This window comes from Notolabrus celidotus, chromosome 18 (assembly GCF_009762535.1).
Source record: "Notolabrus celidotus isolate fNotCel1 chromosome 18, fNotCel1.pri, whole genome shotgun sequence".
NCBI lineage: Eukaryota > Metazoa > Chordata > Actinopteri > Labriformes > Labridae > Notolabrus > Notolabrus celidotus.
Window position 1 is genome coordinate 361,000 of NC_048289.1, and position 15,740 is coordinate 376,739.

The window sequence follows — 15,740 nt, forward strand, 5'->3', positions numbered from 1 at the left end:
TACTTCTTACATTCCATTCCATCCTGTTACATTCCCTTTCATTTCATTCCATTCTATTTGCTCAATTCTATTCCATTATAATGATTTGATTATCTTATTCTTTTATATTTGTTCTATTCTAAATGTTCTATTCTATTCTATTTGTTCTCATCTATCCCATTTATTCTTTTTGGTTCCATTGATGATATTATTCCATTTATTCTAATCTATTCCAGTCTTATTTGTTTTGTTCTATTCTGTTCTATTCTGTTCTATTTATTTAAGTCTATTCCATCCTCTTCTATTCAATTTGTTCTATTGTATTTCAGTCTATTCATTTTTCTATGCTAGTCCCTTCTATTCTATTTGTTCTATTCTATTCCAGTCTATTCTATTTCATTCCATTCTATTATATTGTTTTTATTCTATTGTATCCTTTTATATTCCATTAGTTCTATTTTATTCAATTCTATTCTATTTGTTCTATTCTATTCCTTTTTTATCCCATTTGTTCTATTTATTCCAGTCAATTCAAATTGTTCAATTCTATTCATATTGTTCTATTCTATTATCTTTGTTCTATTCTATTTGTTATATTATATTCCAGTCTATTCTATTTGTTCTATTCTATGAACTCTATTATATTTGTTCTATTCTATCCTATTCTATTCCATTTGTTCTATTTATTCCAGTCAATTCTATTTGTTCTATTTTATTCCATTCCATTCGTTTTGTTCTATTCTATAATAATAATAATATAATATAATATAATAATAATTTGTTGTATTGTATTCCATTAAATTAAATTTTTTCTATTCATTCTATTCAATTGGATTGTTCTGTTTTATTCTCTCTGTGCTGCTCAGACTGATGGTCCTCCTGTCTGTATACAGGTCTCAGGTGGAGAGGGTAAGCACACCTGTCCAGGAGCAGGGCTGCATGATGTGACCTGGTATCAGAATATCTTCCTGTGATATATTTCAACATGACACATCACATAAATATAATGTGTTGTTTTACTGCAATGTGTGAACCCTACTCTTATTGTTTGTGACCCTGAGTCTCCTCTAACCAAACATACACTCAACTCTGACCACACTGAGCTCAGCTCCCTCACTCCTGAGTGACAGAGAGGTGAGACCACAGGTGAGTTGTACTCAAACACTCCAGGTCACAGCAGGTGAACAAGCTATACCACTGAGTGTGTGTGTGCGTGTGTGTGTGTGCATGTGTGCGTGTGTGTGTGTATGTGTATGCGTATGTGTGTGTGTCTGTGTGTGTGTGTGTGTGTGTCTGTGTGTGTGCGTGTCTGTGTGTCTGTGTGTGTGCGTGTGTGTGTGTGTGTGTCTGTGTGTGTCTGTGTGTGTGCGTGTCTGTGTGTGTGTGTGTGTGTGTGTGTGTGTGTGTGTGTGTGTCTGTGTGTGTGCGTGTCTGTGTGTGTGCGTGTCTGTGTGCGCGTGTGTGTGCGTGTGCGTGTGCGTGTGTGTCTGTGTCTGTGTTACTTGGAGGTGGTGGCTCCTCCTATCAGCAGAGGTGTGTTCATGTTCAGCCTCTGCATCTCTTTGGCCACATGGATCATCTCATCCAGGGAGGGAGTGATGAGACCAGACAGACCGATGAAGTCTGCACAGAACGGAAAACATCACTGAGGATGATGATGATGAGGAGGAGGAGGAGGAGGAGGAGGAGGAGGCTGATAAAGAACTAGAACTCTTCTTACAGACTTGAATACCAGCTGCTCAAGCTGATGTGAGATTGCAGACAGAGATCAGATAATAGTGTAGGATCAGGACTGAGAATTTTAGATGCATGTCCGGTACGATGCTACCTAGTGGACAAGTCACAGGACTCAGAGTCTCTGTTGTTTAGATACACGGTCTCAGCAGATGTGTGTCTAACATGAGTCTGGTCCTGCTGGAGGTTTCTGTCTGTTAAAGGAAGTTTGTCCTTGCCACTGTGACTTGCTAAATGCTGCAAAGTGCTCTGCTCATGGTGGATTAAGATGAGATCAGACTGAGTCCTGTCTGTGAGATGGGACTGGATCTTATCCTGTCTTGATGTTGGGTCTTTGTTAATAATAGAACATGGAGTACAGTCTAGACCTGCTCTGTTTGGAGTCCTGAGATAATGATCGTTGTGATTTGGCGGTATATAAATAAAGATAGATTGATTGATATATAGTTTAATTTTAGAGGTGAACGTCGGGCTACATATGTAGACTTCTGTGTAAGCACAGGGCTATGTGAACCTACAGTGTGTGCCAGAAGGATAAACCAAGCTTACAGCAGAGACCAGGGCAAAGTCCTCAAATCAACCCAGTCCGGTCTGCTGGTGAACTGAAACCAAGAGATGGAGGTACAGTGTAACCAGAGGACTCTTCTGATGAGCTCAGAGTTTTATCTACCTAAGTTCAAGTGTTCAGACAGACAGGGTGGAGGAGATGATGCTGCTTAGTGTCTGTGTTTATGTTGAGCACAACATTCAGAAGAACAGGTCACACTTTAAATCAGAAGAAGCAGAACATTTCTTCAAACCACCTTCTAAATACATTCATATGAAAATCAGCAAACAGTACAGGACATGATATTTGAATATTCTTCACATGAAATCATAGAGATGACTGTACCTGCTTTGTGTTTGACAGCCTCTCTGAGGATGTGATCACAGGGAACCATCACACCCAGATCGATCACCCTGAAACGTCACAAAACAGAGTTCAACCAACAGCTGCTGTTTAGGTGCATTTCGCCAAAGAGTTCCTGGGTCTTTTAGTCCCCAGGCCAGAACTACTTTCCCCTGAACTAAAAGGTTCCTGTGCCCACATTGTTGTCTGCGTTTCAACCGTGGGCTGAAGTCCCAGGTAGATTGTGTAAATCAGGCCAGTGACGTATGGAGAAAAAAAAGTAAATGCACTACACCACCAGACCAGTAGAGGGCAGTAAAACAAAGAGGAATGCCATTCATCACAGATGACACCATAGAAGCAGACGGACAGACAGGTATCATTATGAGCAACACAACAGTTAGCCTGTTAGCATGAAGAGACTCAGCTGGCGCTGTTTTAGATGGTGCTATATTTCATCACAGATGGATTCACTGAATCCGGCAGGTGTTTTGTTTTAAACAGCGACCCTGTTAACTGGAGACTTTCAGCCAGATGCATCCCTCATAAACGTCTTTAGATCATCACGAAATATCTGATGAGGACAGTAAACTCCACAAACACTGACACGTTCGGCTGAAGGTCTCCAGTTTACAGGGTCACTTTTAAAACCGTAACACCGGGAGAGACACATTCACGGTGGGCTGAGAGAAGACTACCGTTACAAGCTGCTAAATCAAGAGAATCACAGCTTCTTCTTTTGAAAAGTACACACACATACAAAAAAGATAGAACAAATAAAAACTAATGAAAGAAAGAGAAATCAAGTGAATCACAGATGTGTGTGATGGTATTGTGGACGGTGGGGGAGATTATCTACCCCTGAGCTAAATTTAGACCCTGGGTCCACCGGTCGAAACGCACGTAGTTCAGGGATAAAGTTCCTTTTCTGTTATACATAAAGTTATTCTTCTACTAGAGGAGATACAACATGCTGCTGGTCTCTCCCTCTGCTCCCTCATGGATCTGTTTCACTCATATCTACATGATGTGGTTTGGGTCCTGACTGTGGAGCTGCTGTGACTGAGTTCTGTCTTTAATCTGTTCACTGGACAGAAATGCATCAAAGCTAACTCTGTGTTCGTGCTGATGAAGCACCATGTGTAGGTGTGGACTCCAGCACACCTCACAGCTCATGCAGTCAACTGCCTTTCACAATAAAAGCACTGCATGTCCACATGGCTTGGCACAAATAAACCCTGCCCATTTTCCCATGATGCATTGCTGCAGGGATGAATAGGCGCTGTGAGGCGAAGCGTTCTGAGGGCTTAATGTTGAGCTCTCACAGAGGGTTGACAGCATACAGAGAGCCTGACATCAGGCTCTGCTCTCTGATACTCAAACACCCATCCTGCTGTCTGAACACACAGGTGAAGGTGAGTCATGTAAAGCACCTGATGCTCATGTTAAAACCTGCAGAGGTGAACCGGTCTGACCTGAAGTTGTTGCAGCCGAGCACCACACCTACGATGTTCTTCCCGATGTCGTGGACGTCTCCTTTCACCGTGGCCAGGACGATGGTGCCCTGATACGGATCCTACAGAGCAGGAGGAATACATTATTATAACCAGTTTATTAAAGACATGCAGCGTAACACTCACTCTGATTATTAAACATGTATATATACATATATATATATATATATATATGTATATATATATGTATATATATATATATATGTATATATATATATGTATATATATGTTTATATATGTTTATATATGTATATACATATATATATATGTATATTCTATATTTTTATATATATATATATATATATATATATATATATATATATATATATATGTGTTAAATCTCTATATGTATTATATTTATGTATATATGTATTATATTTATATATACATGTATTATATTTAAATGTATGTCTTAAATTACTATATGTATTATATTTATGTATGTGTATTATATTTAAATGGATGTCTTAAATTTCTATATGTATTATATTTATGTATGTGTATTATATTTAAATGTATGTCTTAAATTTCTATATGTATTATATTTCTATAAAAGTAATATATTTGTATATATGTATTATATTTATATATATGTATTATATTTATACGTATCATACATATATATGTTTACGATATTTATAACATTAATTATATTCATACAGATGAATTATATTTATATTTCTATGACATTTATATATAAGTATTTTATTTATATATGTTTTACTACATTTATTATATTTATATATGAATTATATTCATATATATATTCAATCTAAACAAGTTAATCATATTTATTGCATTAATTAAATTTATATATATATGTTATATATATATATGTGTATATATATATATATATATATATATATATATATATATGTATACATAATATTTATAAGTATTTTATTTAATGTTTATATTTATTTAATTTATTATATTTATATATGTATAATATAGAGATTTGTAATATATTCATATGTTTATTATATCTAGTAAATGTGTTATTTGTATACATATTTCTTAAATTGATATATATATATATGTAATATATTTATGTATGTGTTATATTTATTCAAAACTATTTTATTTATATATGCTTATAATGTTTATTAAATTAATTATATTTATATATATGTATTTTATTTATATATATTTCTTATATATTTGTTATAAACATGTATAATAGTGTGACAAACTGACCACATCCTCGGTGGATCCTGTCAAAGCCTTCATCTCCTCTCTCTCCTTCTCCATGAAGGGAATAAGGTATCCAACCGCCTTCTTCATCACACGAGCCGACTTTATCACCTACACACACACACACATACACATGTGCGAGCACACATATGCACACACAAACACAAGTTGAGACACATGAGCTGACATATAAACCTCAGATATTCAAATCAGCATGTTTTATACTGCAGGAACTTCAAAAACAAGATCATCCTTTACGCAGCCTGTTTGTGCTCCTACCTATCAAACACCTGATCTGAGTCTCCTGCACTACACAGTAATGATTCATATATGTTAATGTTTCCAGGCAGAAGAGGGAGGAGACTAGCTGGAAGCTTGGAGGAGAGGGGCAGAGGGGCACTGCCGACCCACCAGCTGGAGATTGTTGTGGTTAAGTGTTGAAACCGTCTGAAGGCTGGACTGATGACCTCTCCTCCCGGCCAAGGCTACGTCCATTGGAAGTGGATGAACTATAGGCATACCTGTGTCTATGAGAGGAACTGAATATCTTTGATTTGACTCGTAGCTTTAACAGTTTCAAACTCCTGACAGATCAAACTGAACAGGTTAACCAGATCTGAATCATGACTCATAGCACTCATCAGGGTGAGCACTGAGCTTCTATCTCACCTGAGGCAGGAACATCTTCCCTGCTCCGAAGAGATCGCCCACCACCTTCATCCCGTTCATCAGAGGACCTTCGATGACATGGAGAGGACGAGAGTACCGCTCCACCTGAGCACGACACTCCTCCACATCCTGCACCACGTGCTTCTCTATACCCTGATACACCCAACACAAGTGGAGAATAAGAGCCTTAACATCAGATCTAATATACATGTATACGACAGAGTGATAGATTAAAGGTGTGATTATTGTAATCTATTGTAATGATTTCACCTTAATGAGAGCGTACTCCAGCCTCTCCTCCACACTGCCTCCTCTCCACTCGTCTGTCTGAACCACCTTCTTCTCTCCTTTCGCGTGGTTCTAAAAACAACAGAGAGAGAGACATCATGAAGGTATCGACCAGCTGCTGAAGGCTTCCTTTCTATTCACCTGTGTCACTCTGTTACCCGGACCTGTGTGCTGTGTTAGTGTGTTACCTGAGCGTAGGTGAGCAGTTTCTCTGTCGCCTCGGTGTCTCTGTTCAGGATCAGGTTCTCACACAGATCCAGCAGCTCTTTATTGATGTCATCATACACAGGTAGATTCCCAGCATTCACTATCCCCATGTCCATACCATCCTACACACACACACACACACACACACACACACACACACACACACACACACACACACACACACACACACACACACACACACACACACACACACACACAGACACAGACACAGACACAGAGAGAGTGAGGAGCTCTCAGTGGACCTCCAGCAGAGTTGAGTGTGTGTTTGAAGTATCGTGGGACAGAGAGTGATTCATACAGAGTTACTCTGTGATTAAAGGATGATAAGAGCTGAGCACACATCAGCTGTGAGGAGAGGTTGCAGAACAAACAGTCCCAGAGTTTAAAGAACATATATGATCATTGTGTGGCTGTCGTCTCTTCAAGTCTGACACATGCATTCAACTTAGGGATGTACATTTTAAGTATTTTCCGTGATCGATTTTTGGAAATGTTAACGATCAATTATCGATTAATTGATAAAAAAAACATTATTATTCTTACGTCAAAAACAATGCCAAATAGGTTGTTTTCCCCCTAAATAATATTTTCTACAGCAACAAAATGCATACAACTGACGGGATTGAATACGGGCACACGTTTGACACGCAGAATATCAACGATCAGGCTCATTAAAATATTCTCCGCGGACATTATCTTATAAAGTGAAGGCTCATAATACTAACAGAAAAGTACTTCAGACTCACAGTGTCCAGTTTTCTGTCTACTCGTTTTTATTGAGAAAAATAAACATGTGTATTCAATCAGTCCCGCTGGAGAAAAGCCCAGACGGCTCTGATGTTGCTGCTCTGTAAACGTAGCGTACCAGAATTTCCCACCTTTCTGTTGCCTTCATATCCAAAGGTGGGTAATGTCCTGTTTAAAGCTGTCAACCTTTGTGTCCGTGTTGTTGTTGGCAGCAGTTTTGTACTGATCCTCTTTTAAAAAGCACACAGGGAGACCTGACGCACAGCCGCAGCCGCCAGCTGAGCGTCTCCGCTGTGCGCAACACCTTTAACAGCTGATTCACATGAAACATGCTTTAAACTGAAAACACCTCCCTGATAGATGAGTGTAACATGAGACCACATGATGTTTGTTCCACGTGACGGAAAATTGATAACAAAACTGTGTGTTTCGAATAATTTCTTAACAATCAATTAATCGATAATGGATTAATTGTGGTCATCCCTAATTCAACTTCTTCTTCTGATTGGCCCTTATTTATCAAACGTGCGTCGGCTGAAAACAGGGTGTATGATCATCTCCATGCAAAGGGCATTTATCAATCTGAACGTGGGTAGAGGATACACTTAAACCCCGTGTCAGGTCTCAGCTCTCTTACGCAAATTTTCACGTCAGTGTTATGACTTTTTTTGTTTGTGTGTGTGTGTGTGTGTGTGTGTGTGTGTGTGTGTGTGTGTGTGTGTGTGTGTGTGTGTGTGTGTGTGTGTGTGTGTGTGTGTGTGTGTGTATGTACCTTGATTGCATGATAGAGAAAGGCTCCATGCATGGCCTCTCTGATCACCTCCATCCCTCTGAACGAGAACGACAAGTTGGACAGACCTCCACTAACCCGAGCTCCAGGTAACGTCTCCTACACACGCACACAAACACACAGACAAACACACAAACACAAACACAAACACACACACACACACACACACACACACAATGTAAGTAAGATAACAGTATGTTTGGTAGCAGGCATGCTGAACTCTAATGATTTGTGTGTGTGTGGGTGCTGTATCAGATGAAATGTTATTTCCAGTTATTAGATGTTCTTTAAAGCTGCTGTGAGAAACTTTTGTTTTGTATCGATTCTGGCGCCCCCTTGTGGACAAAGTGATACCTCTTATCTCTTGTCCTAAACATGCAAAAGTAGTGTTTTCAACAAAAGCCTCATCCTGTTGTGTTCAACAGTCAACTTTATCAGGCAATGTGATTATTTTCCATGAAAACAGTCAAATAAAGTCTGTTTCTGAAGAGAGATGTCCATCATCTGGTCTGACACCTACCCCCTCAGGGTGGTTTCAGGCATTAAAAATTACAACAGAGAAGGTGTCAGTGTTGCTGCTGATGGACTTGTTTGCTATTGAAGGTTATAAAGAGGCATCAGTATCATTTTCAGTCTGTTTCTCAGCCAGTTCAAAACTCCTCACAGGGCCTTTAATGAATGAATGACGTATTTGTCAGTGATGAACAGTTTGCCATCCTCCTCATAAACTGACCCAGTGAAGGAAAGCTGTGAGGGCACAAAGTCATGAGATATGAACAGGTAGAGGGATCTAATGTCAGTCTTTCTGCTCTGTGTGAAGGCTGACAGACGGACCACTCCTGTCTGAGTCCTCATCGGTCCATGCTCTGATTAGGTACATTTGGAACAAGAACTTTCCCCTGAACTAAAAGGTTCCTGTGCCCCCATTGTTGTCTGCGTTTCGACCGCGGGCTGATGTTCCGGGTAGATTGTGCAAATCAGGCCAGTGACGTATGGAGGGAAAAAAAAGTAAATGCACTACACCACCAGACCAGTAGAGGGCAGTAAAACAAAGAGGAATGCCATTCATCACAGATGACACCATAGAAGCAGACGGACAGGCAGGTATCATTATGAGCAACACAACAGTTAGCCTGTAAGCATGAAGAGACTCAGCTGGCTCTGTTTTAGATGGTGCTATATTTCATCACAGATGGATTCCCTGAATCAACACGTGAGAGGAGATAAGCGCGAGTAGCAAAGACGTTTCAACACGGCTTTAAAATCCTTTTGAACTCAAAAAGCCGTGGCAGAGATCGGCAGGTGTTTTGGTTTAAACAGCGACCCTGTTAACTGGAGACTCTCAGCCGGATGCATCCCTCATAAACGTCTTTAGACCATCATTAAATATCTGATGAGGATATTTTGAAATCTTAATAAAAACTAAACTAGTTTGCATTCCTAGGAACTCCCTCTGTGTTTCAACAGCTGTGTAAACTCCACAAACACTGACACGCTCAGCTGAAGGTCTCCAGTTTACAGGGTCACTTTTAAAACCGGAACACCGGGAGAGACACATTCACGGTGGGCTGAGAGAAGACTACTGTTACAAGCTGCTAAATCAAGAGAATCACAGCTTCTTCTTTTGAAAAGTACACACACATACAAAAAAGATAGAACAAATAAAAACTAATGAAAGAAAGAGAAATCAAGTGAATCACAGATGTGTGTGATGTTATTGTGGACGGAGGGAGGAATAAAAACACTGAGGTTAATCTACCAATCAGACACGTTCAGCATTGCAGGCCCTGCCCCCCGAAAGTCCCAGGACCTTTGAAAAGTACTACCCCCGAAGCGGGGGCTTTCTAGGGGGTAAATTGTCTACCCCTGAACTAAATTTAGACCCTGGTTCCTACGGTGGAAACGTGCGTAGTTCAGGGGTAAAGTTACTGCGGTCAAAAAACGCCTATCGGTTACCTTGATGAGTTTGGTGGCTCTGATGAAGTTGACAGCGTAGTTGTTGTGTTCCTCCATGCCCGTGCCGATGGTCAGGATGTTGGGGTCAAAGATGATGTCATTGGGGTCAAACCCGACCTTACTGATCAGCAGGTTGTAGGCTCGGGTGCAGATCTCCACTTTACGCTCTGTATCTGTGGCCTACAGAGGACACGGAGCAGAGGTCAGTGTGTTAAAGTGAGTGACTATGTGAGTGACTGTATGTGTGTATGTGTGTGTGTATGTGTGTGTTTCCCTTGCCTGTCCCTCCTCATCAAACGCCATGATGACCACAGCAGCACCGTAGCGTTTGACGGTAGCGGCTCGCTGCAGAAATTCGTCCTCTCCCTCCTTCAGACTGATGCTGTTGACGACACATTTCCCCTGACAGCACTTCAGACCCGCCTCGATCACAGCAAAGTTGGACGAGTCGATGCACAGAGGGACCTGATGGGAGGGGGGTTGATTGATCGTAGTTAATCACAGGTTCTTCGTAGAGACAAGGTGAGGAGACAATTCACACATGAACCTGACGGTGATGACTGATGTTACTGAACAGAAAATGATTATTATTATAACAGGTCAACCATGATCAGGGCTCAACATACAATCACCGGCCACTTTATTGCAAGTAAAAGGTTGGACCCCCTTTTGACTTCAGAACTGCCTTAAAGCTAGGGTTGGTAATCACGGAAAACCAGCATGAATTTGAATGTAGCATTTCCTCAGGATCTTCTTCATTTACACCTGCTTTCCTTAAAGCTGGGGATGGTAGTCTCGGAAAACTAGCATGGATTTGAATGTAGCATGTCCTCATGACTCCGTCTAACCCCTCCCCTCCTCCCCTCAGAGCTCCTCCAAAACGACGAAAATTTTGGCACCCAAAAAAGGCTGATTGGTTGGTGTTTTCCCAGGTTTACTCTGGCTGTAGATAGCAGCTTTTCTTCCTTCTTTTTTAAGAACACATCATGTATTGATTACCATCAGGACATAAAGATCATTTTAACCAGTATAACAAAAAGTGGATCTAAATCTGACTACCAACCCCAGCTTTAAGAGCAGACCTGCAATGCTTCCTTTATTCCCATTAAGACTCAATTCATGTTTCAGTACACGATCTGTACACTGGTATTGGCCATGTGATCCCATCTGGACGATCAGTCTGTGATCAAAGAGGTCATCAGTTCAGTGTTTGACCTTCACTGTCACCTGTTCCTGCTGATGGAGCTACAGTAAAGGTAGGAGGACGGAGTGGTCAGAAGACTTCGTCCTGATTGCACATGATGGGTCAAACCTGTTCTCTTCGGGGATCCACAGCAGACTAGTGATGAACTCTACTATCTAACAGCAGTGATGAGGACTAGTGCTGAACTCTCCTATCTAACACCATAAACCAGACATCTATCAGGTAACACAGCTGAGTTTGACACTGTGTGTCCATGTGTGCTGTCTCCAGCTCTCGTACCCGTGCGATGTCCGGCTCAGAGGCGATGAAGTTACAGAACCGGGTCATGGCAGCCGGTCCCTCCAGCATCCCTTCGTCCATGTTTATATCCAGAATCTGAGCCCCCATCTCCACCTGGGCCTTTGCTATGCTCAGAGCCTCCTGCAGGTACAGGTACAGAGAGCACAGGTGTTCTGAATCAGACGTTTACTTGTGAGAAACCAAATCAATACTTTTATATTCAAATCTTACCTCATAGTTTCCTGCCATGATCAGTTTGGCGAACTTTCGTGAACCGGCCACATTACAGCGCTCACCGATGTTCACAAAGTTTGTGTACGGGCCGATCCTGAAGGGCTCCAGACCTGCAGACGATGAAGTTATTACATTAATATGTGAGGATGTTTGAACAGACTCACAAGGATCAGAGAAACATTCCTCTTTTACTGTTTGTCCAATTTCAGGGTCACACCCATTCTCCTGTAACACCCCCTGATGCTCTACCTGCTGAGTCCCCGAGTTAGCCCAGGATACTTCATTCATCAGTAAACACTGAACTAATGTACGCCCCCCTTCATCCAGACCAAGCTGGATTCCACATCTAAGACCCTGAATATTTCCCAACATGTCGGAGGATGTTTCCCTCTCCTGAGTTCAGACAGTACAGACGTGGCTCCTGACCTGACAGCAGCAGGTAGTCCTGATACAGATTCGCAGCTGGAGCTCTGGGTCTGCAGAGTCTGGCTGCCTCTGATATGGCTCTGAGTGAGGACAGGGTTAAAGAGACAGGGTCAACACACACATATGCGCGCACACACATACGCGCACACACACACACACACACTGTTTAAGCCCAGAGTTCATCAGGAACATGTCACAGACCTGATGTGAGCCGGAGTCGTCCCACAGCAACCTCCGACGATGTTCACCAGACCGTCCTGTGCAAACTCCTGCAGGATGAAGACCGAGAGGCCACGGGTCAGCACACCTTCCTCTACATTTAATCTGAATGAATCCATCATATAATCTGGATTATTCTCTTAAACCAAACTGAATGTTCCCCAAACCCACTGAGGACGATCACTGAGGACAGACAAGGAGAAGACCAGAGAGACAGAGCTATTTCATTCTACTGTCTTTTCTTTCATGAAACCAAACGTATCAACTCAGTCTCTGACGGAGAGCAAAATATCACTCCTCACTGTGTTGAGCTCTAACCTTATCTTCTGTTCTTTCTTAAGAAATCTAATTATTATTCTGACATGTTGAAACCGTAGAGCGGGAGAGTAGCAGGGTGAAACAAAGACATGAGGTGTGTTCCAGTTCTGTTGTTACAGTCACTCAAACAGTATACTTAAACCTTCAGCAAATCATGACAGTCTCCAACATGAAACAGAGAGACTGAAAACCAGCTGTTTACCAACACAGTGCTCTTTATCAGTGTTACATCTACATCACTGGAATAAATAAAACAAACATTCAATTAAATACAATCAAATAGATTAGGTTGATCAAAATTAAATTAAATTAAACAAAGCAAAATTAAATTTAAAAAACATTAATTCAAAATGTAATACATTAAAGTAAACAAAATATAACAAAGCTAGAAAAAACAAAATAATTTACAATTTAAAGTTAGTCAAATAAAATAAAGCTAAACAATAAATGAATATAAAATCTAATCAAATTAATTAAGGAAAAAGAAATAAAAACAAAGTAAAAAAAATCATTAAAATTGTAAGAAATTAAAGTAAAACAAAACATGATAAAGCTAAAAAAATTAAATCATATAAAATCTAATTAAAATAGAGGAAACAACCTTTAAATGTGCGGCCGTGACCTTAGGAGTTTCATCGTACCCTCCAAACGTGTTGGGAAGACCTGAAGAGATAACACACACACACACACACACACACACACACACAGAGGTCATGAAATATTTTATTTTAGCTAACCTTTATTTAACCAGGTAAGTCATTAAGAACAAATTCTTATTGCCAGTGACGACCTGGCAAAAGGCACAGCCCTCACATCACCCAGGTGGTCTGACACATTACATAACAATAACCAGGTGACAGGTGAGTGTCTTGCTCAGAAACACAGTGTGAAGACTCACTGATCTGAAGGATGATAGAATGTTTCAGGCTCACTTTGATTCATGAGTCTGAAGGTGCGACAGACAGAAACAGTGTGAAAAAAGTGTGCTTTTATTTTGAAGAGGTGTTAATGTTTGTTAGCATCACATTAAAGTGTGCTCTTATTTTGAAGAGGTATTAATGCTTGTTAGCATCACATTAAAGTGTGCTCTTATTTTGAAGAGGTATTAATGCTTGTTAGCATCACATTAAAGTGTGCTTTTATTTTGAAGAGGTGTTAATGCTTATTAGAATCACTTTAAAGTGTGCTTTTATTTTGAAGGTGTTAATACAGATCAGTGAAAAATGTCAGCTCTAAACCAAAGTACAAATACTTTCACTGAATAAACAGCATCATGAGCTCAGAATGGCCCCTCGCATACCCCTGATAGGACATTATTACTACCATTTGTGTGTGTGTTTGTGTGTGTGTGTGTGTGTGTGTGTGTGTGTGTGTGTGTGTGTCTTACCTGCATTGGGGTAACAGATAATGAAAGCTGTAGTGCTTTGCCCGATAGCTTCAATGAAAGGTCTCATCTCTGTGGCCCCCAGGGCACAGTTTAGACCAATACTAAACATACACACACACACACACACACACACACACACACACACACACACACACAGACACACACACACAGACACATTTCCACACATACACACAGTAAGAAAAAAGAGAGGGAATTGGAGTCAATGTGTTTGGTGGGAGGTAAAAAGTCAAACAGTAGCTGTCTCACAGTATCAGGAGGTTAATGATACCTTCATGTATTCTGCATACATCATCAATATCATCACCTATTTGATTTTAAATAAACTAATATTGAAGATGTGCTCGAATTGTGAGGCGATGATGCAAATGACGTGTCCTCTATTCCTGCTGTGAGTATTGTATGACAAATTCAATGTGCCGGTATATTTATATCTATGATTCTTTGTATTGTACTGTATTTTAGTTTAGAATATTTTATTATTATTTATTTGATTTATATATTAATATATTTTTTAATGTATTTATTTATTAATTCATTTATTATTATTATTTTTAATGTCATTGTAATTCTTGTTAGGTTTTGTCTAGAATTATTTGAAAATGTACTCTGACAATTCAAGCATTACTTGTATTTATTTTTGAATTTATACTTTGTGCTTTCAATGTAAAAAAACTTCTCATTTACAGTAAAATAAACATCTATATAAATATATCACGCTGTCTGCAGGAAGCAGTACATGTCAGAGTGTGTAGTTTATTAAAGTGTGTGTGTGTGTGGCTGTGCACAGTGCAACAGCTTCTCACCACAGAGGCTTGGCGTGAGACACGCTCACTACGAAGGCTTCTCCCGTCTGACCTGACAGAGTGCGTCCACTGCGGTCCACGATGGTCCCCGACACCTGAGGCAGGACGCAGACAAAGGACAGGAGTATGTGTCAGGTCCACCGCCTGTTGTTATTCACAGCTCAACAACAGCTCAACGACAGCGTGTTCACACACTTATCTTAAATATCAGACTCACAAATATCGGCTTCCTTTCACAGCTCGTCTCAAACATCAGGTCGATGGCAAACAAAGCCGCCTGCAGAGAGAAACACACACACACACACACACACACACACACACACACACACACACACACACACACACACACACACACACACACACACACACAGGTTGAGAGACATCAGCTCACATACAATATGTGTGGTCACTGTCACATGGACACCTCGTCCTCTCTGTAATGTTTGCATTTGATCAGTTTGACACTTCATGTTTACTTTATATAAGGCTGTCATTAATCAATGAATGAGGTGTATCGGTCAGTCTGTTTATTTGTTCAGCTTATAGTTAGAGCTGGATCAGGCTTGGACCAGCTCTTAGGTATCCTGCTATAGGCTTTGACTGCCCGGGGAACTGGCGCACTGACACACTGGGATCCTATCTCACCCCCTTTCCCCCAACCCCCTCATCCCTTACTTTAACTCTCCCTATCCCATTAAAGTTACTAACCATAGACCTTTCTGGAGTCCCTGAGCTCCCTTGTCTCGTAGGTTCCTCTGGATCTCTGCTGCTGTGGACGTGCCAGACTCCAGCTGCTACAACTACTCCGTCTCACCGATATCCCTCTCTCCAACACGGTCTCAGCAGATGTGTGTCTAACAT

At 40.6% G+C, this 15,740-nt stretch overlaps 1 protein-coding gene across 7 annotated transcripts in view; it reads right to left on the bottom strand.

Moving 5' to 3' along the window:
• The window catches only part of mtr (5-methyltetrahydrofolate-homocysteine methyltransferase), a 35,295-nt gene that overhangs the window by 11,681 nt on the left and 7,874 nt on the right, over nucleotides 1-15,740 (bottom strand). For all 7 annotated transcript variants that reach the window (XR_004634735.1, XR_004634738.1, XR_004634737.1 and 4 more), the window contains 18 exons: nucleotides 15,097-15,156; nucleotides 14,880-14,974; nucleotides 14,056-14,156; nucleotides 13,270-13,331; nucleotides 12,333-12,400; nucleotides 12,132-12,211; nucleotides 11,703-11,815; nucleotides 11,472-11,612; nucleotides 10,268-10,453; nucleotides 9,989-10,168; nucleotides 8,015-8,131; nucleotides 6,456-6,596; nucleotides 6,250-6,339; nucleotides 5,980-6,132; nucleotides 5,314-5,421; nucleotides 4,078-4,178; nucleotides 2,606-2,673; nucleotides 1,482-1,602 (listed from right to left, as the gene is read on the bottom strand). Coding sequence is in view for 3 of the 7 variants with exons in the window: in XM_034708126.1 (XP_034564017.1) it covers nucleotides 1,482-1,602; nucleotides 2,606-2,673; nucleotides 4,078-4,178; nucleotides 5,314-5,421; nucleotides 5,980-6,132; nucleotides 6,250-6,339; nucleotides 6,456-6,596; nucleotides 8,015-8,131; nucleotides 9,989-10,168; nucleotides 10,268-10,453; nucleotides 11,472-11,612; nucleotides 11,703-11,815; nucleotides 12,132-12,211; nucleotides 12,333-12,400; nucleotides 13,270-13,331; nucleotides 14,056-14,156; nucleotides 14,880-14,974; nucleotides 15,097-15,156 (1,985 nt within the window). In the remaining 4 variants the exon portion in view is untranslated. The remainder of the gene's footprint in view (nucleotides 1-1,481; nucleotides 1,603-2,605; nucleotides 2,674-4,077; nucleotides 4,179-5,313; nucleotides 5,422-5,979; nucleotides 6,133-6,249; nucleotides 6,340-6,455; nucleotides 6,597-8,014; nucleotides 8,132-9,988; nucleotides 10,169-10,267; nucleotides 10,454-11,471; nucleotides 11,613-11,702; nucleotides 11,816-12,131; nucleotides 12,212-12,332; nucleotides 12,401-13,269; nucleotides 13,332-14,055; nucleotides 14,157-14,879; nucleotides 14,975-15,096; nucleotides 15,157-15,740) is intronic.